The following is a 27435-nucleotide window of genomic DNA, read 5'->3' as shown; positions in this document are numbered from 1 at the left end:
TCCCTCAATGTAGTAACATAAGTACTTTATAAAGGCACTGTACCCTGTGAGCTGTAGCATCAACCAAGGCTGGCAGTGTCAGAGCTGGCATCAGTACCAAAATTCCAATCAGCTCAGCTAGGCTACAACTTCTTTGGGAAGAGCCACTGCTGACCTCAGCTTTTGTCCGTCTCCCTGCACATGGTGTTATTCACTTTCTGCAGAAGGGAGAGGGGCAACAGGCAGAGGCCCTGGCACTTAGTGGAACCCTGGTCTAGAGGAGACGTTTCCTTGCTACAAGCAAGACGAGAATTCTCATTGCCCAGACTCCCTCTCACTGTATCCACCTCCCCTGGCTGGGTTTGCACACACATCCATAACCTCAAGATATCACCTGTTTGTCAGAGGAGGTGTGTAGACATAAGGAACCTTCTTTTCCTAGAGAAGTTACCTCTTGTGAAGGGGTGGATATGAAAAGCACAAGCCAGGACTTCCTGACAGCAAAATATTAAGCACTGGCACTTTCCAGGAGCAGCAGATCTTCCCTCCACAGAAGGTCGGTGATGAAGAGCCCAGTGAAGGTGAGACAAATGTTTGCAGAGGACTGAGAAGAACCAGGCACATTGTTTAGGAGGACAAAGGATCTAAATACACAGAAGGAAAAGCTGATACCCCAGAAAGAGGAGCCAGAATTAATCCCTCTGCAGGGTGCCCAGCCATCCCACAGTCCATTGGGATTGCAGGGAAATGGCTGCCCTGGAGCACACAGACACACTCATCACACCAGAAGTCAGCAGCAGTTCCCCAAGTCACAAGTACCATAGCTTTTAAAAATCAAAGCAGTACTGAACTATAGCATCAAAGGAAATAAATCCCACATACAGAGGACGTAAGTCTTGGGCTGTAAGAAGCTCTGAAGCAGCACTGGAGAGGGAATGTATGGCTGAAAAGGGTCCAGACCTACCTAAGGGCACAGGAAAGTTGGCAAGAGGACACAAACCATGAAAGGAGAAAAGTTTAATACCCCAGGTCACTGGGAATGTACCACAGACACAGCATCTCAGTGGTACGTAAAGCAGCTTCAAAAACACCTCTAGTGGTTCCAGAGGAGCTCACCAACTCCCACTTTGCTGTGTTTCTTCCCACCAAACCCCCAAATACCTCACAGCTGTTCTTCCCCCATCCAAACACAGACTCTGTCCAGGCACATACAGGCTGCTCCATCCCACATCCAACTTCAGCCTCTCCGGGCCTCGTGCCTGAAGAGACTCATTTCTACTGCCCCAAGCCTGAACTCCAGGGCAGCACAGGCTTTTTGGCCTGTGTCCACATGCTATGGGCTTGCTCCAAAGTTTTCAGCAAGAACAGAACATTTTAGCCTTTGGGAAGTTCATTCTGCCATTTGGGAAGGAAGACAAAAGTGCCTCTGGCACGGGGGCAGCTGCAGGCCTGCCCTGGGGGAGGCTATCTGGCTGGAAAGCAGAAGTGAGTATAAGCCCAAGTGATGCTGACTGGGGTGAGAAGCAACAACTTCAGGGCTCTTCAAATCCTCCTAAAACTCCTCCTGAGCACCTCATGAGGCACCACAGGGTGATGAAGCTGCCAGGTGGTGCTGACCGCCAAGCTGAGCTGCAAGAAACACAGGCATGACCCAGGCTCCAGGCTAGCAGCCAGCCATGCTCTCCCAGGGTACCCTCAGTGAGACATTCTCCAAACTGGGTGTAGGTGTCTCATAAATGAGATACTAAACAGGACAATGCCACTCTTGTTCCCATCAAAACAGTGAAACAGATCCCACCTGGCTCTGTCACACTGGTGGCCCTGAGTGCTATGTGCCAGTCATGCTCCTGCAATAAGGAGACTTCTGCTGAGTCCTTTGAAAGATTAAAAACAATTTATTGCAAATCCAGGCAGCACAGTTGAAACAACAGGGACAACTGAATAGATTCATGCTGGATTGCCAGAAGGCACTCATCCACTCGAGGGAAGCTGTCTACTTCAACAAGTTTCTAGAATAAAACAAACCAACAAAACCCTCTTAAGCTTCCAGAAGGAACAATGCAAACTGCAGCCCTAGCTCGCTTGGAGCTATCCTCAGCTTCAGCAGGGACCATCAGGAAAAGGCTGGCAGAGCCTAAGCAATTGAACTGACTATGGAGTAGAAATATTTTGAGGGTCCTTACCATAAAGCTGTCACTAACAGGCAGTGCCATGTCCAAGCACGTTCTGAGAACAATTCCACAATTTAATTTTGCAGCAAAGAGCTGGTCAGGTTGGAAAAGGAACAAAGACCAAACTTCCCAGCCAGTGCTGTTCTGACAGCATGAAATGGCAGAAAGCTGAGCTCTAGAGAATACCCCGCGGCAGTTCTGGGCTTAAGTTCAGCTACAAGACTTTGCCCCCGAGCAGATAAGTTGTGAGCCATGTCTACCTCTGTCCCTGCCGCAGGCACAGGCTCCTCTAAGGCGGGGAGGAGCTGACAGTGGTCAGCAGCCCCAGCAAGAGTCACCAGATTTGGCTCTTGTTCCATTTCAGACAGAGGTACTCAATATGTCACCTGTACTTTGTTATCAGAATATTCCCACCTACATTATTTCTAGCAAATCCCATTCCCAAGGATTAGGGAAACCTTAACCCTAACTGCCATCCTTCCTGTGAATGCTGTGCCTATCTCTGAGGTGGGATCAGACCCGCACCCTTGCAAGAGACAGCACAGTGTTTCTGTCCGTCCCCAGGAAATGTTGGCAAAACCAGAACTCTTGTCATGTGTGGCTGGGCCAGCCGACCATCCTGGGAGTGCAGTGCCTGAGATCAGCTGTGTCACACACACTGCTGAGCAAACACTCCACCTAGAAGTGAAGCAATAGGATCCACAAGGGAAGGCAGATCAGGAATGCTCTCCATCAGAGACTAAAGGGAATAAAGTGCCTACAAAAGCTCACAACATAAAAGGAAACCTCAGAGGCCAGAAACTTGATACATGTTGAAACAGAATATACTGACAAATAACTCTCCTCTCTTGGGATATGCCCTGGGCAGGCTTCTCTCTTGAAGAAGAAGAAATTTGAGGGCATCTCTCAACTAGGAAACAGCAATACAGAAAAGTAATAAGTAACAACAAAGGTCTTTGAGCTGTTAAGAGTGGGAACTGTCAGATTAGTTGTGCTGATGCTCTGTTCCACTAAAGTTACCTCTGTCTGGAAAGGCTGAGGCTGCTCCCAGACCCATTGCACACACAGATCACTGCACAATGACATTGCAAACACACCCCATGAAAACTATCCCCACCCCACTGGAAGAAGCTCCTCCAGCTCCGAGGCAAACCCAGGTACGTCAGAGCGACTAGAGGCTGCACATCAAACCTCAGCACTTCCTTCCAGGCAGAAATTCACCATCTCAAGGGAAAGTATCCCCCTTTTCTTGGATCCGGCTCTGGGCCGCAACGTGTGAATGCAGTTGTACTCATTGCTTTGGACAGGACAGGGACCAAATCACCCTGGAAAGTAGGCCTGAGCAGGCATTTGCTATTTATAAGCTAATTATCTAATCCCTCCGGAGGGAAATCCTATCCTTTGGGGCTGTTGGCAGTGTGTGGAACTGTGAGAACGTCAGAGAGGAACAGGAGGGAAGCGATTACACCGGTCAGGAGCGTGCTCCAAGTGACGAGACAAAATTCCGCCCTGCTCCAGCACAGCCCCAGCATCCTCCTGAGGAACAGGCCACTGACTATCAGCAGGGATTAATCTGTTATGCTAATTTGCTAAGAGCAAAGTAACCTTTAAAATAGCTCTCATCTCCATTCACCATTATCTAAAAAGGGCTCTGATCTAGTTCTGTAAAGAGCGACAAGTCTCACAGTAAGAGACCACTAGAAATCCAAGAACACACAGGGACCTGGCTGGCTGGAGTGGAGCTGCCTCAGAAGGGGAAAGGTATGAACTTTCATAATTCTGATAATTATTAATTCCTTGGAGGACCATGTCCTGAGAAGTTGAGTGTGCTTTGCAAGTATGCAACACTGATTTCTTTCCTTCTGTTCACATTTCTCTCTCATAAAAATAACCTGGGTTAGATGACACTGCTGAATTTTCCTGTGAAACAATGCTCAGTCATTTCCAACACCACTGCACACCCTCAGTGCAACCGCACACACCCCCAAAAAACCCTCCTTTTTCCTCACCTACCAAAGTCTTAACTGAGAACAACTCTCCCTCCACTGACAGCAGCCTATGAAACAAACTGAAGACAGCAAAGAGGGATGGAAATAACTCTGTCTCAAACAGCACAGGCTAAAACCACATCTCTTAGAGAAGGCCCATTTCCCAGAGCAATCCTCACCAACAGGATGGACTAGAGTCATCCAGGCCAGGCACCTGCCTCCAGGTGAGCAGAGCTCAGCAAGACACAGGCACCAGGCTGAGGAAAGGCTGCTCACATCATCCCTGTGCTCCCCAGCACTGGCACCAGGGAGACTTTGAGAAGCCCCAGGTAAACAAAAAAACAAAAGCAGGCCAGTGCATATTTGGCAGATTGAGATCACAATAAAAGCCGACACAGCAGCATTCTCCAAAGATCTGGCCCTAAAACTTCCCTTGATGGGTTTTGGGTTTGGTTTTTTTTCCTTTTAGCTTGTTATAACCAAATCTGACAGGTAAGTTACACTATTGTTGAGGCAGATGGGCTGGACAGACCCTGCCACAAAACCCACAGCAGTGACACCTCTGATGAAATGTCTCAGTCAAGGCTCTCTCAAAAAAATTAAATAACTGGCACAGCCAGATAAACAGATTCCTGAGAATTCAGCAAAGAAAAGGGGAACCCAGATGTTCCTAGAAATTTATAAGTGAAACTTTTACATTTATTTCACAGTTTACTTAGATGTCCATCTTCCAGCCAACACCCTTAAAGACACCACAGCCACCTCACAGACCCCCAAGCAGAACAGACCCCAAACTCCTGGGGTTGTGAGCACAGGTGCTTTTATTAAAAAAAAAAAAAGAAAAATATGGAGCCTCCATGTAAAAGGCTGCAGCCAATACAAAGTCATCACTGACTTAGGGAAGTTTGTTCTTATGCTTGCATCTCTATCACCTAAAGATATACATTTTGGAATATCTTTGGTATATACATTTTGTGTACATTGCCATGTACACATACTCTGACCAGCCAGACTGAATTCCCAGTCTCCAGCCTCTGTTCTCCACAAGCAGATGCAGACTAGCCAGATCTTCTCTCAAGTTCTTGCTGGAGAAAGCAGATTGAGTTCTCTCAGCACCACATGGCAGTTTTTTTTCACCTTAATTTCCCACTCATACATCTCCAAACACTGCCCAGCTTTCCACCAGCTTTGAACCATACACAAACACCAAACCTGGGCACAGCAGCTTTTGCACCAGTGTGGCAAAAGCTCTCCTCCTCCGTGAGGTACCAAAGACCACCTCTAGCCTAGCTCCCTGTGTTCAATACATTCATGAATCCAGGCAAAATTTCCTGCTTCGCAGGACAGATCCCACTTCTCCCTCCCTTGTTTGTCTATTCCCATTTCAGACTCTTCCTGAAGTTTGCTTTCTCTGGTAAAACACATGTGGTCTCCCCAAAGTCCTCTGCCAAACTAACCAGGCCACAGCGTTGGATTCTCATTTCCCATTTTTTACTCAGCACTCCGAGTTGCTCATGCAGTTCCTCAGCTTTTACCTGTCAGCTTCCTTCAAATCATTGCCAAAATCACCATCAGGATCCTTACGAGATAGTTAACATAACATGCCCAACAACGTTCTAGGATCCCCCGATTTACCATGGATTATTTTGAGTTAGTTCCAGTTCAGCTAATTCAGCAGGAAACCCCAAAGGCATCACATCAGCTGCTTTAGGGAAGCCAGTGTTTACAACACAGCTGAGGGGATTCTAAATAAATGTCAAACCTGCATCACCATCTCCACACCAAACTTCATCCAGCCGTAGTTCCAAACCAACACACAGGAGTGTGGCCCCCAGGGGGGCACCGGGCAAACCCCACCGCATGCGGGGAAGAAGCAGCCCCGTGCCGCTACCCCGGATCTCTGTGGCACAACAATCTCCCACCCGCCAGGCACCTCCGGCGGGACCTCCAGGGCCCCGGCGCGGGGGGACGGGAGAGGCGGGCGAGCCGCGCCGCAGCTCGGCCCGGAGAAGGGCTCAGGCCCCGCGGCAGGGCCCGAGCGGGCAGGGCCGGCCCCCTCGGGAGCTCCGCGCCCCGTTAGCCCGTGACCCCGCCTCCGCCCGCCGGCCACACCGCGGAACCTCCGCTGCAGCCCGGCCCGCAGGGCCGCCGCCGCCTCAGCGCCGCTGCCACCGGGCGGTGCCGCCCCTCACGGACAGGCCCCGGGGAGGCCGCGCTCACAGGGCGGCGGGGAGAAGGAGCGGGGCGGCGGCGGGCGGCGGCCCGAGGAGCGGCGCCGCTGCCGGGGCGGCAGGAGGGGAGCGGGGGCGGAGAGTCGCGGGCAGCCCCGGCCTCACCTGTCCCGGCGGGTCCCGCCCGGCTCCGGCCGCGCCGCTCCCGCCTCTGCCGCGTGCAACTCCCGCCCGGCCCCCCCGCGCCGGCCCGCGCGCCCCGGCCAATCAGCGCCCGGCACCGCCGGCGCCACTGACCAATCGGCGGAGAGAACGCGTCCCCGCCCAGCGCCACCGGCCGCTAGGCCACGCCCCCCACCCTCCCGCCAGGCCTATCCCGTGACACGAGAGGGGGCGGTGCCTGTCGCCCGGCCGCCAATGAGAAATCACAGCGCGTCCCGCCGCAGCCAATCGGCGGCCGCACAGCGCCGTTCCTCACGGGGGCGGGCGGGGGCGGCGGGGCCGTGCCGTGCCGGGCCGGGCCGTGCCCGCCGGCGGCGGGGAGCCCCGTCAGCGGGCCCGGGGAGCGCCCGGGGGAAACCGCGGGGCAGCGGGGCCGCCTCCGGTCCCCCGGCCGGGCCACGGTCCTGATGCCTTCCCGTTCTATCGCCTCGCTCAGTCCCGGGCAGCTGCTGCTTCTCCCTGCCCGGGTGTGCCCCACCCCCGGGGCTGGATGGGCTCTGCCCCTCGTTTCCCCGTCCTTGGCGTTCCTCCTGCCGCTCACATCCTCGGCCTGCCCCGCGGACCGGCCCCGCTGATGTGGCTGGGGCAATCCCAGGCTTTCTCACAGCCTGCGTTTCATACTGCGGGATCCTGCGGGCTGCGTCAGAGTGTTGAAACTGGAAGGGCCCTGTGGAGATCACCCAGTCCAACTCCCCTGCCAAGGCAAGGTCACCCAGAGCAGTGACAGGAACGCGTCTGGTTGGGTTTGGAGTGTCTCCAGAGAGGGAGACACCGCGGCCTCTCTGGGCAGCTGTTCCAGTGCTCCTTGAACTGCCTAAATCTGCCGGCACGAGGTGCTGCTGCCTGAGGCAGTGTCTCTCTACAGCCCCTGGAAAGGATGAGCTGAACCCAGCCCCAGATACACCTGGAAGGTTTGGAGGTATGGACAAAGGGATGTTGGTCCTGGACAGAGGACAACCATCCCTGCCTGGTGCCAGCTGTGAGTGGAGCTGTCCCGGGCCTGCCTCTGAGAGGTGCAGGGGCACGTCTTCCTCCTTGACCCACAGATGTTGAATCTTTGCAAATGCCTTGCTTTGGGCAATTTCCCCTGGAAAATGTGGGGAAAGGGGGAGGTGAGTGATGGCAGGAAAAGTCTCTGGGCTGGAAAACGAAGGAGGGAGCAGCACCTTTGCTTGGCAATATGGCAGGGGGAGCAGGTAGAGAGATGACAGGGAGGAGGCAGCACCTGGAGGGAGTGGTGGGGCAGCTGGAGCTATGGGGCAGATGGTGCCATCCTGAAGAGGAGCTGCTCCAGAATGTGCAGAAAGAGTTTGTGGAGCATGTGAACAACCCAGTGATCTCGGGTGCTGGACAATCTGCTGACCCCAGGGGTTCTGAGCCTCAGGTGAAAGAGATTCAGGATCAATGCAAGATGCATATGGATAAGGCTTGGCTCCTCAACACTGTGCTCCAGAAAGGGCACCAAGGCCAGGCAGATCTTCAGTGACAGCCTCAGGATGGTGGAGCAGCTGGGTCTGAGCTGACTTGGGTGAGAGATGAAGGGCTGTGGTCTGCTCCTGTCCAGAATATCCAGTGGGATGCTGGAGCAGGGTCCAGCCCTGGGGAGTGTCTGAGGCTCAAAGGCAAGGGGCAGTTTGGTATCACTGCCCTGAGACCCCCTTGCCACCCTGTGATGACAGAGCTCGTGGGGGTGGCTGTCCCCCGTGGGCCTGAACAGGGTCCCCCAAGGGGCCCTGCCCTGCAACAGCCCCTCTTGCTGCAGGCACTTCCCAGTGTAACTGAGGGGCTTGCTGCTTGCAGGGCCCTCTGCTGTGCCACTGGCAGCCTCTGCTGCCCCCTTAGCCCCCGCTGGCATCCAGGGCCAGCACGGGGTCCAGCAGTGCTCCCTGAGCGAGTATGTGACATCAGGGACAGAAGGAGCCCACATGCTGGTGGCAGGGTAGATGAGAGGAGGGCTGGAGCATAGCCCAGCCCCCTGATGGAGCAGGCAGGGGCTGAAGGGAGCCAGGGGCCTGCCGACCGAGGAGCAGGGCAGGAGATCACGGAATAAGTTATATTGGAAAAGACCGTTGAGGTCACTGGGTCCAGCCTTTACTGCAGAGAACCCCAGTACCAGAACACGCGGCTGTTGAGGTCACCCGCAGATCCTTCTTAGCAGCACCAGGGCCAGAGCTTTGTGGCCGCCTTCCCTGGCACCTCCCTGGCGGCGGGGCTCCCACCCCCACCCTCCCACGGCTCTGCCCGCACTCCTTCTGCCAATTTTAGCTGCCCCGCCAACCACCGCGGCGGAAGTTGGCTTCTCCTGCTGGGTCTCAGATGGCTCCAGGCCATGCGAGCATGGCAGCCGGGAGAACATGGGAGCAGAGGCTTGAAGCAAATATTCACATCACTTGTGTCTTCCCTAGGATGCTCTGTCCTTTTTCTATGCTGTTGGTCAGGTGGGCCGGATAGAATGATCTCAGAGAAGATGCCCCGGTCTCCTGGTCTGGCACTCAGCATTAATCACTGTTGCAGTGAGGGACACCAGTGAAGTCACACTTGACGTCTTCTGTCACCTCAGATACCATGTCCTGCAGGTCATCAACAGGCTCTATTTCTACCCAATGCCTGATAGAGCAGTTTCAAAGCCATGCCTGCAAAAGCCACATAGAGGTCTTCCTAAAGGTGGGGTTTGTGGTTAACTGCACTTGTGCCAAGGATCAGACGTCCTGCTTGGAGCAGAGCTCAGAGCAGGACAGGTCATTTCTTAGCAGGCTTCTTGGGAGCCTGTCAAAAAGGGGTTCTGGTCTTGCCTGGGCTGTCAGCTGGATCTCTGGAGGCATCAGCACCCTGGCACTTGACAGGCATAGAGCCCAGTGAGTTAGTGCAGGCCATGGCATCCCTTATGCCACAAGACACATACCTGCACATGCCCCTGGGATGTCTCTTGAATTCCCTGCACCCTTCCCACGCAGGAACAGAGCTGCTCTCTTTCCTCCCTGCTGTCTCTCTCATCCCATGTCCAACAATGCTTCCCTATGCTCCCTCAGCAGATGCCATTACAAGAATGGACTACGATGTTCTGGAAGCTCTACGTCTTCTCAGGCCACTGATCTCCTGCCATGGTGAGGCTCTTCACCTTGCTACTGCCTTCTGGCAGTGCCCCAAACCTGGTATCTGGCCAGCAGGAAGGAGTGGAGAGAAATCCTCCACCCATCCTGGGCTCCAGAACTCATGGCTTAGTACAAAGGTCTCGTGTGGTGATAGCTGGGGCCAGACCCCACCCCCAGCTGGCTGCTGGCACCCAAGGAACTCATTTCAGTAGCTTGTGATTCTGGAGGAAAAAAAAATACACAGAGAGCAAAAGTGTTTGAATTTGAGGCTGATATATTAGAAAACTCAAGACCAATGAGAGGAGAGGAGAGGAGAGGAGAGGAGAGGAGAGGAGAGGAGAGGAGAGGAGAGGAGAGGAGAGGAGAGGAGAGGAGAGGAGAGGAGAGGAGAGGAGAGGAGAGGAGAGGAGAGGAGAGGAGAGGAGAGGAGAGGAGAGGAGAGGAGAGGAGAGGAGAGGAGAGGAGAGGAGAGGAGAGGAGAGGAGAGGAGAGGAGAGGAGAGGAGAGGAGAGGAGAGGAGAGGAGAGGAGAGGAGAGGAGAGGAGAGGAGAGGAGAGGAGAGGAGAGGAGAGGAGAGGAGAGGAGAGGACTGCTCTGCAGAAACACAACAAATCCCCAAAGCAGTCCCTGATGCCCACTGCTAGGCATCTACAGCCAGACCTGGAATAAAACACTCTCAGTCTTTTGCCCTCCCTCCCTTTTGGGGTCTCCAAACAACCCTAAATTAAGCAGACTCATCCCAGGAAGCAGCAGACACCTGGCTCTGGAGCAGCAAAAGCAGAGACCTTTAGTGTCTCTCTACTGTCCGCACACCCAGCCTGTCCCAAGTTGTGACAGAGATGATCTGTCACCCCCATAGTCACTTCTGCCCTGTCCCTAGCTTTACCAGTTGTCCAATAAAGGGATTTTTGCAGCAGACACCCTGCTCCTCTGCCTCCAGTCCATGGCTGGTGGGTGTTATGCTGCCTCGGGAGGATGCAGAGCAGGTGGGAGGAGAGAAATTGTCGGGAGCTCAGGGATGAAGCGACGCCTGCCTTTGGGACAGCCTGGGCAAACATGCTCCTTGCTCAGGAGGCAGATTCCCCCACTCCCCAATCCTAACACTGCCCCAGGCACAGAGCAAGGATGCAATTTCCCCTGGAAGCCAAGAAAGATCCTCAAACCTGTGTCTCATGTGCACTGCTCCCACAGCTGGTCACATTAGGGCCCAGTCCAGCTGTCATCTCCCACCAGCATCCCTGCTGCCAACTGAGAACCCCTCCTATGCCCCCCACACGTGCCCTGCCCACCATGGCCACATCCAACCCCTGTTCTGCCTTGGCATGGATTCAGCTTTATTGCACATTCTGCAAAGTCACAGCCAGATCCATGGAAGGGTCTGGCAGCAGGAAAACAAGAGGGCTGTCCTGCCTCTTCTGTGTGCCCGATACCCCCGTGCAGGCAGGACAGTGTTCTGAGCCGTGGCACCCCATATCCCTGAGAGGTGGCAGGAGATCTCAGCAGGATGCAGGTGCCTCTCTGCTCCGGCTGCAGGAGAACCAGGATGGGAGAAGGTCTTGCAGGTAGGATCAGACTGCAGTGAGGGCAGCCACTTCCAGCTGAGCCCATCCTCAGAGCCCGAGCCCTGCATCACTGTCCACAGCTCCTCAGGACCCACACGGTCCTTGCAGAAACCCTCGTCCCCAGTGCTACAGCTGTGGCAGGAAATTGAGGACAGCAGTGATGAATTCTTCGAATTTATCCTGATGGACTATGTGGCCTGCACCTTTAATGTACTGGATCTCTGCCTTGGGGAAGAGACGTTGGATCTCTGGGTAGTCTCTGGAGCTGCAGGAAAAGGGAACATGTCACGATCAGAGGTCCCTCCTGGTGTCTTCCCTCCCCTCCCCAAGCAGAGTTTGATCCCAGATATGACTCCTTTCCTGCTGGGAAAGCCCAGGGGGCCCCCAGGTTCCCCCTCACTCTGGTGTGTCAGTGTCACTGGCTGCTGGAGGAACAGCCCTTGCTCAGGACCTTCCCCATGCCGGGGGCTCCTCCCACTCTTGGCAGCTGCAAAGAGCACAAAAGGTCAAACCACAGACCTGGAACCGCTTCTCTCCAGTCTCACCTGATATAGGGTGAGTCGGACCCTCCCAAGAAGAGTGCAGGACCAGGATATGGCTTGTGGAAGACAGGGAAGTTCATGATATCTGCCAGGTGCCGGGAAATAGCCTCCAGGTTCACCCGCCACACGTAGCGGCCCTCCACCTCCACCAGGTTGGTGAGGAGGAACTGTCTCAGCTGTGGGAGCTGCCATGGAAGGGGATCATGTGCTCTTCAGTTAGAACAATCAAATAGGATGTCCTGGCACCCTCCATCCTCCCCATCTCCCAAGGGATTTCCTACCTTGACCACGGGCTGCAGCTGGTCATCTGCCAGCTGGCGTGCTGCTGAGCGGGACAGCCCCGCCGGGACCTTCACCTCCTTCATGGCCGAGATGTAGGCAGAGAATTCGGACACGGCAGCGGTTGAGCCAGGACCAATGTCTACGGAGATGAGGCGCTCCACCAGGTCTGGCTGGAGACACAAGCAGGGCAGAGCAGATGCCAGGACCTCCCAAGATGTCCCCAGTGGGCACAGGGCACAGGGCTGCACTCCCAGTCAGATTCCCTGGAGGCTCTTTGCTCCCTCCTGTCTTAGCAGAGATCTCCATGTGCCCTTCCCAGAGTTGTTGTGCCCGGCATAGATCTCCAAGCTCCCTCACAATTGGTGCTGAAGGGACAAGGCAGAGCATGGGCTGCTGGACATAGATTTGCTCCTGCTCCTGTAGCCTGGCTTACACCACCCACCCTGATACAGACAAGTCCCTGTGGAGCTGGGGGCAAGGCTGGCCATGGGGTACAGTCTCAGAAGGTACCATCCCCTTCCTACAGCCCCCCTGGAACTTCCTGAGCTTGTGACCCCACTCCCACCCCCGTGCCTGCTGACCTGCTGCAAGGCCAGTGTCATGGCTGTCTTGCCCCCCATGCTGTGTCCCACGAGGATGCACTTGGTGATGCCCAGGCGGCTCAGGAGGTGCTGCACATCCAGGCTCATCGCTTCATACGTCATCACGGGGCTGTGGGGGCTGCTGCCGTGGTTCCGGGCATCCACTGTCAGCACCTGCCTGGGCAGGGGCAGCGTGTCACCGCAGGCACTGCCCAACATGATCCTGGACCCCTCCCTGTGCTGTGCCTCCCCCCACCCCTGGGTCTCACCTTGCCACTACCACGGCGTACCAGTGTCTTGGCCACTGTCTGGAAGTTGCTGTGGTTGCCAAAGAGGCCATGGAGCAGGATGAGGGGTGGCCGATCCTTATGACCCTCTACCTCCACATGGGCCAGGGGCACTGCACTGCAGGGAGACAGGAATGGGGTATAGCCAGACGTGCAGGGGGGAAGTGAGCCTTGCCCCTCTGCCCAGCCCTGGTGAGGCACATTTGGAGTACTGTGTGCAGTCCTGGGCTCCTCAGGAAAAGGGAGACATGGAGCTCCTGGAGCGGGGCCAGCTCCGGCTGTGAGGATGAGGAGGGCCTGGAGCATCTCTGTGCCCAGGAAAGGCTGAGGGAGCCGGGGCTGCTCAGGCTGGAGAGGAGCCCCAGCTGAGAGGGGCCCTCAGGCCGGGCTGTCCCTGTGTGCAGGGAGGGCAGAGCAGGGCCCAGGCTCTGCTCCGGGGCCCAGCAGCGGCACCAGAGCCACGGGCAGGGCCTGAGCCCAGGAGCTGCCCCTGCCCAGGAGGCACAACTTCTGCCCTGGGCAGTGCCAGCCCTGAACAGGCTGCCCAGGGAGGGGCTGGAGTCTCCCTCAGCGGGGATCCTGCAGAGCCTCTGCACACAATGCTGTGCCCTGGGCTCGGCCATGGCCCTGCCTCAGCAGGGAGGTGGCACCAAGCACCTCTGGGCTCCCTCCCAGCCCGGCCCAGCCTGGCCCAGCCCGGCATTCCGCGAGAGCTTGGCCGGGGCTGGGCCAAGGGCAGCGGGGCAGGGGCGCGGTCAAACCCCTGAGGGGAACCTCGGTGCAAGGGGCGTGGCTGGAAGAGGGCGTGGTCCGCGCCCTTGTGCCGGCCACGCCGCTGCTCGCGGGATTCCCCCCCCGGGACAGCTCCCGCCGCCCCCGCCCCACCCCGCGCGCGGCCGGGCCCTTACGTGGCCACGGAGCGGGCGGCGGCGGCGGCGGCGGCGGGCTGCGGGAGGGGCGGCGGGGCGGGGGCGCGGGGCAGCCGGCGGAGCATCATGGCGGCGGCGGCGGCGGCGGCGCGCGGGCCGTGACGCGACGTGTGCGGTCGCCCCGCCCCGCCGGCGACGGGCGCCCCCCCGCGGCAGGACGGAGGCGGCGCGCGGAGCGGGTCACGGCCCGGCCGCTGCCGCCGCTGCCGCCGCGGGCACCGGGGGCAGGAGGCCGGGCCCGGGGCGAGCCAGCCGGGCGGACCGGCTCCTTGCGGGGGTTCCGCAGGGCTCTTCCGCCCGCTGTCGCCCGCAGGCACAGCGGGACCGGCCGGCTCAGCCCCGCGCTCGCCGCCCCCGGCCTCGCTTTCCCCAGGACCGGCCCCGCTCTCCTGCGGCGGCTCTCGCCCCTTTGTCCCTGCCCGCTGGAGCGTGGCGGCGGGCGGAGGGAGCGGCCTGGCAGGGCGGCCTCGCCCCAGCGCGGCTCCCGGGCGAGGGAAGCGCCTGGCGGCCCCCCCGGCGGCCCCAGACTTTGGACTGCGGGTAGGGAGTGTCCCTGCGGCATCCAGCGGCTCCTCCGCTGCTTCCTGCCCCGGCCGTTCCCGGAGAGCTGCCCCCGGAATGCAGGGGGACAGCGGGTCCCCATCCCGAGCGGGGCTGAGCCCTCTGTCCTCCGCCCGGTGCCACTCGGGCGTGTGGGGTGCCTTGCGGGGCTGGACCGTCGTGTTCCCCTTCCCTGTGCCCACCTCATATCTCAAGAACACTGGGGTACCAAAACAGGACACGTTTATTGACAAATGTAACCGGTACAGACCACGCGTAACAGGGACAGACGGTGCCGGGCCAGCAGCGATGGAGGGACACAGCAGGGGGGCACCGTCCCCATCCCGTCCCATCGGCATGGCAGGACCTCGCCGGGTGCCGCTTCTCCCGCCGACCCGAAACTGCCTCGTGTTTAACCGAAACCGTCTCTATTTACACAGCCCGGCCCTGACCCCGCGGCCGTCCCCGTCCCCTCCTTCGCGCCCCCCCCCGTGCCCCGGCGCTGCCGCCCCCGGGCCCCACGGAGGGCAGTGAGGGTCCCAGGGTTGGAGGGTGGGGTGGGGGATATCGAGGGGTGCCGGGGGACCCTGGGGGTGCTCAGACATAGTTCCTCTTGTCGTAGCTAGTGACAGCAGAGCGTGGGGCGGAGTAGGCCACCTTGCCCGTGGGGTACCTGTCGTCTTTGGGGGGGCAGGAGCAGCAGAGCAGGCCCCCCCCAAGCAGCAGGAGTGCGGAGGCCGCCCAGCCTACGTAGAGCGAGGTGCCCAGCTCCCGCTTCTGCGCTTCGATCACCAGCGGGTTGTAGAAATCCCGGATGATGGTGTTGGCCGACCAGCAGACAGGGATGAGGGTCATGACACCGGAGAGGAGGAAGATGACGCCGGAGACGATGGTGATCTTGGCTTTGGTGCTCTCGTCCTCCACGCAGCGGGTGCACTGGGCGCCCACGATGGCCACCATTAAGCCCAGGACGGCCAAGATGATGGCCACCACCAGCAGGGCGCGGGCGGCTTGCAGGTCCTGCGGGAGCGCCAGCATGGAGTCGTAGACCTTGCACTGCATCTGCCCCGTGCTCTGCACCACGCAGCTCATCCACAGCCCTTCCCAGAGGATCTGGGCTGTCACGATGTTGTTGCCGATGAAGGCCGACACCTTCCACATGGGCAACGCGCAGCAGATGATGCTGCACAACCAGCCCAGCACAGACAAGGCCACGCCGCCGATCTCCAGCCCCATCGACATGGTGGACGGTTCAGTGACGCGCTCCGGGCGATGGCAGAGAAGAACCCACGGACCGAGACCGTCGCCGCCACCCGCCGCCGCTCGCAGCCGGGGGATCGGCTTACACCTGTGCGCAGTGCTATTTATATGGGCTGGCCCCGGGGTGGGGTTTCAGTGCTGGCTGCTGGACGCTCCTCTGTGCTCCTCCGTCACCGTCACCTGTGTCCCACACCCTCCCCTTTGTTTGCAGAGATGGCGCCGGGTAACCAGAGAAGGGTGGGAGGAGGAGAAACGCCACCTGCCACAGCCATCCCCTGGTTTCGGCCGATGGGTATCGGGAAGCACTACCACCATGCTCGTTCCCACCAAGCCCTTTCTGTGGGCCTGGAAATCCCAAGGGTTCACCTTTCCCTCATGGAGGAAATGTTGATTTCTGTAGTGTTGTCATTGCTCACGTTTAACTGGGTTTCGGTGAGCGTCGGGCACCTTTGCATCACCGTGCAAAGTGCAACCCCTCCGCCACGCCATGAGGTTTGTGTCACTGTTCCAGGGGACCTGTGGGTGCACCGGGCCCAGCAGGAACCCCTCCTGGCCCCTGTTGTTCCCACCCTGCTGGGCAGGGAGCACTGTCAGAGATCCTCTGACTGACTGATAAATACCTTTACTCATCCTGCACAAGCCTTGTGACCTTGAAGGAAGCAGATAATGCACGTAACCACCCCGGCAGCATCACCCTGACAACCTGAGCTGACACCCAGCAAAGGGAAAAGTATCTCAAGGCATGAGCAATCCCTTCAGACTTGGCAGCAACAGCCCCATGGCTGTGGGGTGCATGTTTCACCCCCCAGCTTTGCATGCCGAGGGTAGTGCCAGTGCTTCCAGTCCCCCTCCCCCAGGAATGTGGTTGCTGGACACAGGCTTGCTCCTACCTGTTCCCTGTCTGCTCCAAAAATCTCCTCTACAACTTATTAACTACTCAAGAGCGCAGTGGGATGCTGGCAGCTGGCGCCGTGCAGCTGGGATGGGGGGGTGGGGGGAGAGCCCTGCCACTGGCTGGCGGTACCCCACAGTACCCTGAGATCCCACAGCTGAGGGGGTGGAGCTGTTTGCCCCCACAGTATCCCAACACCCCATAGCCAGAGGGCTTGGATTGCCTTGGATTGCCCTGCAGCACTCTGAACCCCCATAGCCAGCGGGGTCACCCCACAGCACACTGATAACCCCATATATATCTGGGTCAGCTGTTGTCACCCCTTGTCATCCCATGGCACCCCATATCCACCCAGCTTGACTTCCAGCCTCCTGCAGCACCCGATGTCTGACCTTCACCCACTGTGACACCCCAATACCCCCATATCCAGCTTCTGCCAACCCATGACATCCCCAAAATACCCTGTACTTGGCTGGGTGAGCTTCTGCCACCCCACTGTGATCACCCCCCTGAGGGCACAAAAATCCCCACAGCCAGCTGGGGGTAGCAAGAGCTGCCCCAGCCCATGCAAGCAGCCCCCAGGGTTCTGTGCCCTTGTTGCTGGGGGTGCTGGAGGTCCTAGTCCTTGGGGGCACCTCGGCGTGGGTGTCCACGGTCCGGTGCTGTCACAGGGCCCCACGTGTGCAGGCAGGCACACACACACACACACACACACACACACACACACACACACACAGACACACACAGACACACACAGACACACACACATACACACACACAGACACACACACACACACACATACACACACACACACACACACACACAGACATACAGACAAGTGCAGGCACACACACACACACACACAGAGGTACACACACAGACACACAGACACACACAGAGGTACACACACACACACAGACACACACACACACATACACACACACACACACAGACAAGTGCAGGCACACACACACAGACACACAGACAAGTGCAGGCACACACACACACACACACACACAGACAAGTGCAGGCACACACACACACACACAGACACACAGACAAGTGCAGGCACACACACACACACACACACACAGACAAGTGCAGGCACACACACACACACACAGACACACGGACAAGTGCAGGCACACACACACAAACACCACAAACACACAGACAGGTGCACACACAACCCCCCCCCCCACACCCTCTGCTGGCAGCAGCGCCTGGCATGCAGCACACACAGAACACACAGACACGTAGACATACGGACACACAGCGACAGACTTGGACACACAGACACATGGAGACAGACACACAGACATATTGACTGACAGATACACACAGAGACTCACCAACAGATTCACGGACACAGTTTCAGACACACACACACACACACAGACTCACAGGCAGGCTCAGGCTCACACACACACAGACTCACGGACACAGTTTCAGACACACACACACACACACACACACAGACTCACGGACACAGTTTCAGACACACACACACACACACAGACTCACGGACACAGTTTCACACACACACACACACACACAGACTCACGGACACAGTTTCACACACACACACACACACACAGACTCACGGACACAGTTTCACACACACACACACACACAGACTCACAGGCAGGCTCAGGCTCACACACACACAGACTGGCACAGGCAGAGGTGAGCAGGTGGTGGTACAGGCACACACACCTCCCCCGGTGCACATGAGGCTGCAGGGATGTGGGCAGCCCTGGCAGGGCTCTGGACCAGGAGGGGACCCCAGGCATGGCTGTAGGGTGTGGGGATGCCCCAGCCAGGGCTTTGGGGCAGGGTCATACCCCAGACAGGGCTCTGGGAAAGGAGGTTGGCACCCCAGACAGGGCTGTGGGGCAGGAATAGGGGCAGGGCTATATCCCAGGTCTGTCGAGCAGTGGGAATACTCAATAGCAGGGCATGAGGCAGGGGAGATAACCCCCACAGGAGTGGGAGGTAGGAGAGAGGGATACCTCTGGATAGGGATATGGGACAAGGAGGATGTTCCAGGAAGGGCTGTGGGACAGGAGAAGAGCGGGATACTCGAGGCAGGTATATGGGATAGGAGCTACTGGGGTAGAGCTGGGGTGGGACAGCAGTGAAACATCACAGCCCCCGACCCTGCAATCAGAGCCCCACATGTGGCGTCCCCACTTTGTCATCCCAAATTGCCCAAAATACAGGCTGTGTCCGGTGTCCTGCCGGCCTGGGGCAGCTGCCGCCGCCTGACTCACGACGGAGGAAGGGGCAAATCACCGGGGTTTCGGGGTGCCGGCCACCCCCGGCAGGACACATTCTTGTGGTGAGCAAACCAGCTCACCAGTGTTTACTGAGGAGCTGAGCAGGGCCAGCGTCCCTGGGGGATTCTGAGAGCACCCCCATCCCAGCTGCTGCATCTCCCTCCCCGCTGCAGTCCCTCTGCAACCCGCACAGCCAGGGAGGGATGAGGAGCATCCGAGTCCCTCGGGATGGGGACAAAGCGTGGTGGCTGCGGGAACTCTGTGGTGACACGGGGACAGGTTTGCTGCACTGTGATGCAGAGACCCCAAACAAATGTCAGACCCGAAGGTGACGGGAGCATCGCGCGTTTGGTGGCTCCAAAGGAAGGACACCTGCGCTGACAGGGGGGACACCCACTGCAGCATCCCCATCCGTGCAGCCGGCAGCAGCCCGGGGGTGCGCGGGAGGTGACGGCAGAAACCGCCCCGGGCCCGCGGGGCCGCGTCCCACTCAGGCGTGCGGCGGGGCTGGGCTGTTCCCCGCCGCTGCGGTCGGATGCCGGCGCTTTTTCCCCCGGGGGAGCGGGGCCGGGGCGGTAAATGCCGCCTCGGCTGCTTATATTTCAGGCGCGGGGCTGCTGGCTCTGCCCCGGCCAGGGCACACAGGCAGCCCATTGTTGGAGCCCGTTCGGCGCGGCGGGAGCAGGTGAGGCGGCTCCGAGCATCAATGGCAGCTCTGTGTGCCGGCGGGCCGGGAGGCGGCGGCGGCACACGGGGCTGGGGGCGGCGGGGGCCACGGACCGGCGGCATGTGTCAGGGGGCTGGTGGTTCGCTGCGGGATACAGAACCGTGCCTGGGGCTTCCCCACCCCGACAGATCCCATCGTCTTCCCCAGGGCTTTGCCGTGGCATCCCGCTTCCTCCGAGCATCACCCCTGGGGAGGCTCCCGTCGCACCTCCCATGACCCCCTTCCTGATCCACCATCTCCCCCACACCTTCGCCAACACCTTGGCAGCGCTTAGGGGTGTTTTCCCTGTTGGGAGCCACTTGTTGCATAGAAACCGGACGGAGTTTTGAGTTTCAGAGTGACTTCAGGCCGAAGGTCCCTTCTCTCCCTGCTGGGGACCTGCAGGGACCCCACAGGTCCCGACGCACGGTTCCCCTCCTGATAAGACTTTGCTTTCCCATAGCGATAAACAACCTGACTGTGCATATTTGAGTCGGTTGGAGGGATTTAAGTTGGGCAAGGATGTTATTTGGGAACATTCAGTCTCTGGGCTGTCGGTAACTAATCCTCGGCCTCCAGCGGGGAGAAGCTGCCCCACTGCTCAGAGGCTGAGTGGGAGGGTTGTTGGCCGTGCCTTGCTCAGCAGATGTGAAGCCAGAAATCCCGGCAGATCATCGTTTGCTGGCAAGTCTCACCTGCCTCTTTGGGACCTTGAGGTAGCCAGGTTGGTGGGTCCATATGTGGGTCCTGGGGGATGAGGGGCTCTTCCCTCCTCAGTGGTGTGGGGTATGGGAGGTGGGACTGACACCCATGTCGTGGGTGGGGATGTCCCCAAGCCCTTTTAGGCAGGAGATTCATGCCCCAAGCCCTCTCCCTGCAGAGTTTCCTCCACCCTGAGCAAGGCCAGGGTAACACAGCCTCTGCTGTTCACCCAGCAGCACCTGGCATTGTGGTGACACTGTGTTTAATGTCACCTTCGTGCCTGGGAATGGCCTCACTGCCCAGCTGAGGGGCTGCAGTGTGTCCCCATGTTGGTGAACCCAGGGAAAGTGTCAGAAGATGTTTCCTGATGGATGTGCCAGAACGGGAGCTCTGCCTTCACACACCATCTTAGTGCAGCGTAACAGGGATGGGAGCCCTGGCTCCTGCATGTCCTTCAAATCCCACTGCATTGGGGCAAGGCATCCACGCCTGACTGGGTGCTGGGGCAAGTGCTGCGTGGTGAAGGCTCTGAATGTGTTGAGCAGCCTGTTTTGGGGTAGAGGAGCTTCCTGCTGAGCAACTGGGCTGTGGTCCCACCAGGACATGTGCCCGTGCCATGGCTCCTTGCAGCTGACACTGGGGAAAACCTGGGACTGGGGTCCTACAGGATGCACTGGGGATGAGCATTGGGACAGGGCTGTGGGGCTGGTGTCCATGTGGGGCTGGTGTCTGCGGAGTGGTTGTCCTGGATGGCACGTTCTGAGGTGCTTGGTGGTCCCCCTGTGCTGCACCACCATCCCCAGGCTCCAAGGGCTCTGGGGTTGGCTGCTGCTCCTCCAGGCCAAGGTGGTGTCTGACGGTCCTGCTGTCCGGCAGTGTTGGGGACACGGGGCTGGCAGTGCTGTCCGGGTGGGTGTGTCACCTGGGAATGTGGGGAAGGGCACGGGGGCTGCCCCTGTGTGGCAGCTGCCAGGTGGAAGATATGTCACGTTCCAGCATTAATTACAATAATTGGCTGTCAGAGGCTCTGCTGGCGCCTGCTCTGCCTCCGAGGGGGAGAACGAGTGGCTCAAGCTTTGATGCTCTGTGCGCGGGGCAATCCCTGTCCCCACCTTGCCATTTGTCCCCAGCCCACAGACATGTCCCCACGTGCCTGCGGGGACACGGCTGCTGTGAGCCACACACACACTTGGGCGTGTGCCTCTCTCCAACCCCAAATAAGGCGGCGGTTGCAGCAGCCGGCCGGGAGGTGAAAGCCTCAGGCAGAGTCTGGCCCCGGCGGGGATGCTCCGGAGCTCTGTAGATTAAAGGGAGCCCTTGACCACAAGGTTCTGGCTGCAGGCTGGACACACTGGTATGTGAGCAATGCGAGCATTCCAGCAGGACAGAGGGACGGAGCCTGGGCAGCTCCACTGGCACAAGTCAGGCAGGCAGGACCATGACCATCTCCTTAGGCTGGGGTCTGCTGTGAGCCATGTCCCCAGGCATCCCCCTGGCACCGTGGTGCATGGGCCACCAGGCTTGTCCCACCACACTGGGACATGATGCCCAGGGACATCCTGACATGAGCAGTGTCCCTCGCACCAAGCAATAAGCACAAATGGTTGGATCATGATGGTAACCCCAGTGCTCAGGAAAACTAAGATTATCTTATCTTTTCCAGGGGCCCAGGATTAAGCTAGGGTGATGAAACAGTGCAATGTCTGTCTGGTGTTGTGCTGTGCCTGTGCAGGGGCTTGGAGGGAGCAGGGAGGGAGCCTGTGTTGGAGTCATGGATTAAAAGAGGACAGGTCAGCATCAGGATGGCATCAGTGCTGGCATCGGTATTGGCATCAGCACTGGGATCAGTGGGTGTGGCTCTGGGTATGATCAGTGGGATCAGTGGGTATGGCTCTGGGGCAGCTCGAGGCCACATCTGCCCCTCACAACCCCAACCCACCTAACCCCACCATGCAGGCAGTGGGACACGGGCAGAGCTGGGGCTGAGGGTGGCTGTGTGAGCCCTGGCTTGGCACTGGAGCACAGATGAGCTGGCTTTGGGGTCTGACCCCCTGTTGCCCCAGGCAGTGCTGTCTCTCCTTTGTGGGGAACCGGCAGCTGCTCCAACCGGTTTGCTGGTCTGGGTGGTGGCACCTCCTGCCCGAGGCCTAATGGAGGGCTGGAAGTGCTGGTATGGACGCCAAGGAGCAAACAAGAGCCGCTTGTGTCCTGCTGGGCACGGAGCCCAGCAGCCGGAGGGGACAATGTGCACCTCCCCCAGCATGGGGCCATGAGGGGTCAAGAGGCTGGATTGGAGCAGTCACTATGAGCTGGAGGGAAACTGAGGCATGAAAGCGTGAAGGGATCCCATCCAAGTGATGGAGCAGAGGGTTGTGGCAGGGATGGCAGAGATATCCCGGTGCCTGGACACCAGCTCTTCCCCTTTGGCATCCCAGGCTGAGCCCCAGTGCTGCCCTGGGCACGTCCTGCCTGCCCACAGCAATGGCATGCGCTCCTACACCTGGGTGGCCTGATCCCAGTCCCCTGCGTCCTCCTCCGTGGGAGCAACCGGGATATTAAGTGTCATCGCTGCAGGGAGAAATACAAGTGGAAGAATCCCGGGAAACAGGTTCTACCCCTCCATCCGGTGCCGGCGGCGGGCCGGCGGCTGCGGCGGCGCTCCTCCCTCGGCAAAGGCATATAATGCCTGCCATGGGCCCGGCAGCCGGCACTGCGCGGCGGGAGGCGGGCAGGGAAGCAGGCAGCGAGCGATGGCCTCCATGGGGATGCAGGTGCTGGGCATCGCCCTCTCCGTCATCGGCTGGTTGGCCTCCATCCTCTGCTGCGCGCTGCCCATGTGGCGGGAGACGGCCTTCGTCGGGAACAACATCGTGGTGGCGCAGATCATCTGGGAAGGGCTGTGGATGAGCTGCGTGGTGCAGAGCACGGGGCAGATGCAGTGCAAGGTGTACGACTCGCTGCTGGCCCTGCCGCAGGACCTGCAAGCCGCCCGCGCCATGGTGGTGGTGGCCATCGTGCTGGCCATCCTGGGCACCCTGCTGGCCGTCACCGGCGGCAAGTGCACCAATTGCGTGGAGGATGACACCGCCAAAGCCAAGGTCATGATCCTCTCCGGCATCATCTTCATCGTCGCCGGTATCCTCGTCCTCATCCCCATCTCTTGGTCAGCCAACAGCATCATCCAGGACTTCTACAACCCGCTGGTCTCTGACTCGCAGAAGCGGGACCTGGGCTCGTCCCTCTACGTGGGCTGGGCGGCCTCGGCGCTGCTGCTGCTGGGGGGGGGGATCCTGTGCTGCACCTGCCCGCCCCGCGGAGAGAAGCCCTACTCCGCCAAGTTCACGGCTGCTCGCTCGCTGCCGCCCAGCAACTACGTGTAGGAGCCTCCCGGGACACCCAACCTCCCCGGCTGGGCTGGGACCGGCCGGGCGCCGGGGCGGTGCGAGGGAAGGCAGACAGAGCTGCCTTTGTTCTGGAAGCCGGTTCTTTAATCTCGCTTGGACAGGGGACAAGGAGATCCTGTCCTGGATGTCCGCGGTGGGGGTTCTGCTCCCCCCGCAGCATCCAGCTGAGGCATCTTCTCCGAGGCACCATCTGATCTCCTCCTCGAGCATTTCCCGGCTCCGGTATCGGGGTGTGCCGTGTGGTGACACAGCTCCCAAGAGCCCGTCCCACGGGTGGCACAGGGCGCTCTTTCCCCGCGTGAAGCTCCCCGGGACGTGTCTGTCCCCTCGGGGTGGGTGGCGGTGTTGGTGCTGGTAGGGACAGCGAACCTGTCCCACATGGTCACAGGGACGTAGCGGTTCTGCAAAAGCTGCAAACGCCGGCAGGGTCTTGAGGGGTGACAGGGGCTGTCACCTGCCTGTTCTCTAAATTTTGACTTTGACCTACTTTCGGGGCTCGGAGCGGCCGTAGAGAGTGCGATTTCTCGCGGCAGCTCCCCAGGGCGGGGGCATCATTATCCTGGGAGTGGGAAGGCAGCGGCCGGGCTGGGAAAACCGGTCGGGGAGGCGGGACCGGAACCGGACTGTGCCCCGCGTGGTGCGGGGCGACTCCCGGAGCCGACCCCATCCGTCGCCCCGGAGCGGGGTGCCCGGGGCCGGGAGCGCGGTCCCACGGTCCCCCTGGCCGTGCTGCCGTCCCTCCCCGTGTCCGGCCTTCCCGCATTAAACGGCAGCTGCTCGGACCCCGCTGTGCCTCGTCTTCTTTCCCCTCTCCAGCAGCCGCCTCGGTGGTGGGACGGCCCGCTGCTCCTGTGCCCCCGTCCTCCTGAGACATCGCCCAAACCGGTTTTTCAGAGCCCCTTGAGACCCCTGCCTCCCGCTCCAGCCCCGGCGTCCTTGGCCGCTCCCCTCCCGGGCCGCCCCGGGGGTGACAGCGGCTGCTGCCAGGGCACAAAGACGGGGTGTCAGGGCTGTCCCACGCCTGTCCCGCCGCGATCATCCCACCCGAGCAGGGAGAAGGTGGCGGCGCCGTGCGGGGCGGGTCGGGGCGCGCTGGCCCCGGTGCCACCCCCGGCCCCGCTGGGAGCGCCCCGCGGCCGCCGCGTGTTTTGCCTACATCGCTCCCGGCACGGCCAGCGCTCCTCTGGCTTGGCAGCATCCTCCCTTCCCACCTCGGGCTTTGGGGGCACGAGGGGTGATTCTGCCTAGCTCTCGGTGTCTCATCTGGGTCTGAGGGCTGGAGGGCTCCCGGCTCCTCAGTCCCTTCACTGGCCGCGGGAATGGTGGAAAATATTCCTGTAACCCTGTGGTGCCGGTGGCCAGGTGGAAATGTGAGCACAGTGCTCTGTCGACCATCCCTGAGGATCCACGGTGACACCATTTGTCCCCACACAGGCGGTCGTAGACCCTGTTTTGGGTGTCTTGTGTGGCCAGGTCCCGCTGGCTGGGGAAGAGCGCCTGGGATGGCTCCCACCATCCCGCCTCCTGCCTGCCTGGAGCACGGGGGAGGGGCTGTGATTTTGGCCCAAAGAGTCTTTCATGGCCCGGGGGATGCAAAGTCCCAGTGCTGAGTGTCCATCAGGCTCCTGAGGGATAAAAGATGCTGGGTAAGGAGCGGGGATAAAACAGGAGAGGACAGGCCGGAGAAATCAAAACCGAGACAGGGGAAATGATGGTGAAACCTCTGGCAAGAGCTGCAGGGTGTGCCAGGCACAACCGATACCCACTGGGCCATAAAACCCTGGCTGGTCCCAGCTGCCAAGCACGGCATAGGCAGCCATGGGTGAACTCTGCTCCGTGAGGGGCTGAGCTGAATGTGGGCTGAGCCAAGGCCATAGCAGTCACACGTGACCACATGCCAGTGTGCCCAGCTTGTGTCCCTGTACCAACCATCCCTGTCCCAGGGATGCCACCCCACAGCCCCTCACCAGGCTTTGCCCTCTTGGGGCTGCTCCTGGGGCTTCTCCGGGATGGTATCGCAGAAGGTGCTGAGCCCCAGACCTGGGATCAATTTCCATTTTCTCCTGGAGAGGAGATCCCGGGTCCAAAGGGCACTGTAGGATGGCTGTGAGGGAAAAGCCAAACCAGGAGCAGGCAGTGCTGAGCGGTGTGGGGGGCTGCCTTCCCTGCCTGTGCCCCTGGCATGAGGCTTATGGCCAGGGAGGCTGAGCACCCGTGGTGGAGTGGGACATGGGGTGGGCACTGGGGATGGCCATCGGGGAGGACATGGGGTGAGCGTGGGGTGGGGAGTCTGCACTCTGGAGCGCTGGGGGATGGGAACAGCAAGCCCCCCATCCTGCTCCCCAAAAGTCATCCCTTCCCTAACACTTGCCATGCCCTGGGAGGGGATGATGGCAGAGGCTGCGCTATGCTGTGGGGACAATGTAGGGGTTAGTGTGACACACGGGGGCTCCTGCACCTTGGCCTGCTTGGGGCCTGAGTCCTCAGTGCCACACGTGTCCCTATCCTGTCCTGCAGCACCGCCTCATGCCACTCATGTCCCCATGTCTTTCAAGTCCCTGTGTCGCTCATGTCCCCCTGCTGTCCTACAGCCATTCCCATCCTTGTGGGGAGCAGGACACACCAGATGAAGCCCATGCTGTCCCTGGCTGAGGGCTGTGCCTGTGACACCCGTGCCTGTCCCCGCAGGAGCTGTCCATGGCGATGATGACGATGCAGATGGGAGGACTGATAATGGCCACGCTGGGCTGGCTGGGCTCCATCCTCGCCTGTGCCCTGCCCATGTGGAAGGTGACGGCCTTCATCGGCTCCAACATCGTGGTGGCCCAGGTGTTCTGGGAAGGGCTGTGGATGAACTGCGTCTACGAGAGCACGGGGCAGATGCAGTGCAAGGCCTACGACTCCCTGCTGGAGCTCACCTCTGACCTGCAAGCTGCTCGTGCCCTGGTCGTCACCTCCATCTTCGTGGCCTTCCTGGCATTCTTCATCGCGCTCTCGGGAGCTGACTGTACCCGCTGCGTGGATGACAACGACACCAAGAGCAGGATCTCTGCGGTGGCAGGTGTCATCTTCATCATGGCCAGCATCATGCTGCTCATCCCCGTCTCCTGGTCTGCCAACAGCATCGTCAGCAACTTCTACAACCCCATGGTGCCCGAGGCCCTCAAGAGAGAGCTGGGGGCTGCCCTCTACATCGGCTGGGCCTCCAGTGCCCTGCAGCTCTTCGGTGGGGGTGTCCTGTGCTGCTCAGGATCCCAGTCCCAGCAGGACCCCTACCCCAAGAAGTACAGGGCAGTGAAATCCTGCGGCCCAATGGGCTATGCCATGAAGGACTATGTGTGAGTCCCTGTGCCCAGGTGCCAGCCCAAGGCAGAGCACCACCGTCCCTGTTCTGCATCCCCGTGCCACACTCTGCCCCTGCACTGCCTCCTCCTGCCCATCCCCACACTGGCTGACCCCCAGCACGGTCCCCACATGTGCCCTTCCCCAGGGCAGGGACTATAAACATCCTGGTGCCACCGAGGCTGCCTGGGCTCATTTTGAACAGCGCGGTGCGGGGAGGTGGGGACGCGTCCTGGGGGTGCCGTGCCCTGCCAGCTGCTGTGTTCCAGCACCTGGAACATCTCCATCTTCCCATGGGGATCAGCAGTAGTCAGCCAGGGTGCTCCTGGCATTCCCTGCAGTGGGAAACTGAGGCAGGGAGAGGACACTGAGAGCTGAGAGAGGCGTGGGGGGACACCAGGTGCTCTGAGCCCCCATGGACTGGGAGGAGACCCCAGAGAAAGGCTGAACCCCCCCCTCCCCCCTGGCCACCCATCCTGGCGGGTGCATATTCCCATTGCTCT

General features: G+C 59.6%; 5 protein-coding genes across 6 annotated transcripts in view; 2 read left to right on the top strand and 3 right to left on the bottom strand.

Moving 5' to 3' along the window:
* The window catches only part of MTMR4 (myotubularin related protein 4), a 55802-nt gene extending 49264 nt beyond the window's left edge, over window positions 1–6538 (bottom strand). The window contains exon 1 of one of the 2 annotated variants that reach the window (XM_072937231.1): window positions 6475–6538. The gene's annotated coding sequence lies outside the window, so the exon portion shown is untranslated. Of the gene's footprint in view, window positions 1–5900; window positions 6422–6474 lie in introns of those variants that run through there. The other variant, XM_072937233.1, reaches the window with a different exon arrangement.
* Window positions 6539–10933: 4395 nt separating this feature from the next.
* Window positions 10934–14705, bottom strand: ABHD11 (abhydrolase domain containing 11). Its single transcript, XM_072916698.1, has 6 exons — window positions 13786–14705; window positions 12860–12995; window positions 12591–12764; window positions 12009–12179; window positions 11731–11912; window positions 10934–11450 (listed from the first exon to the last, which is right to left on the bottom strand). Exons 1-6 carry the CDS (start codon window positions 14703–14705, stop codon window positions 11312–11314), a joined length of 1722 nt encoding a protein of 573 aa, XP_072772799.1. The 3' UTR covers window positions 10934–11311.
* A 238-nt stretch (window positions 14706–14943) lies between these two features.
* LOC140680282 (claudin-3-like) lies at window positions 14944–16177 on the bottom strand. Its single transcript, XM_072916699.1, has one exon. It carries the CDS (start codon window positions 15586–15588, stop codon window positions 14944–14946), a length of 645 nt encoding a protein of 214 aa, XP_072772800.1. The 5' UTR covers window positions 15589–16177.
* A 3063-nt stretch (window positions 16178–19240) lies between these two features.
* On the top strand, window positions 19241–27110 carry LOC140680296 (claudin-4-like). Its single transcript, XM_072916753.1, has 2 exons — window positions 19241–19463; window positions 26279–27110. The coding sequence occupies exons 1-2, from the start codon at window positions 19314–19316 to the stop codon at window positions 26930–26932; spliced, it is 804 nt and encodes a 267-aa protein (XP_072772854.1). The 5' UTR covers window positions 19241–19313; the 3' UTR covers window positions 26933–27110.
* On the top strand, window positions 22572–24372 carry LOC140680297 (claudin-4-like). The gene has a single exon (XM_072916754.1). The coding sequence runs from the start codon at window positions 22937–22939 to the stop codon at window positions 23564–23566; it is 630 nt and encodes a 209-aa protein (XP_072772855.1). The 5' UTR covers window positions 22572–22936; the 3' UTR covers window positions 23567–24372.
* Window positions 27111–27435: the final 325 nt, after the last annotated feature.

Source organism: Taeniopygia guttata, chromosome 19 (genome assembly GCF_048771995.1).
Source record: "Taeniopygia guttata chromosome 19, bTaeGut7.mat, whole genome shotgun sequence".
NCBI classification, from domain to species: Eukaryota; Metazoa; Chordata; class Aves; order Passeriformes; family Estrildidae; genus Taeniopygia; species Taeniopygia guttata.
This window is presented reverse-complemented; position numbering and strand designations above follow the sequence as displayed.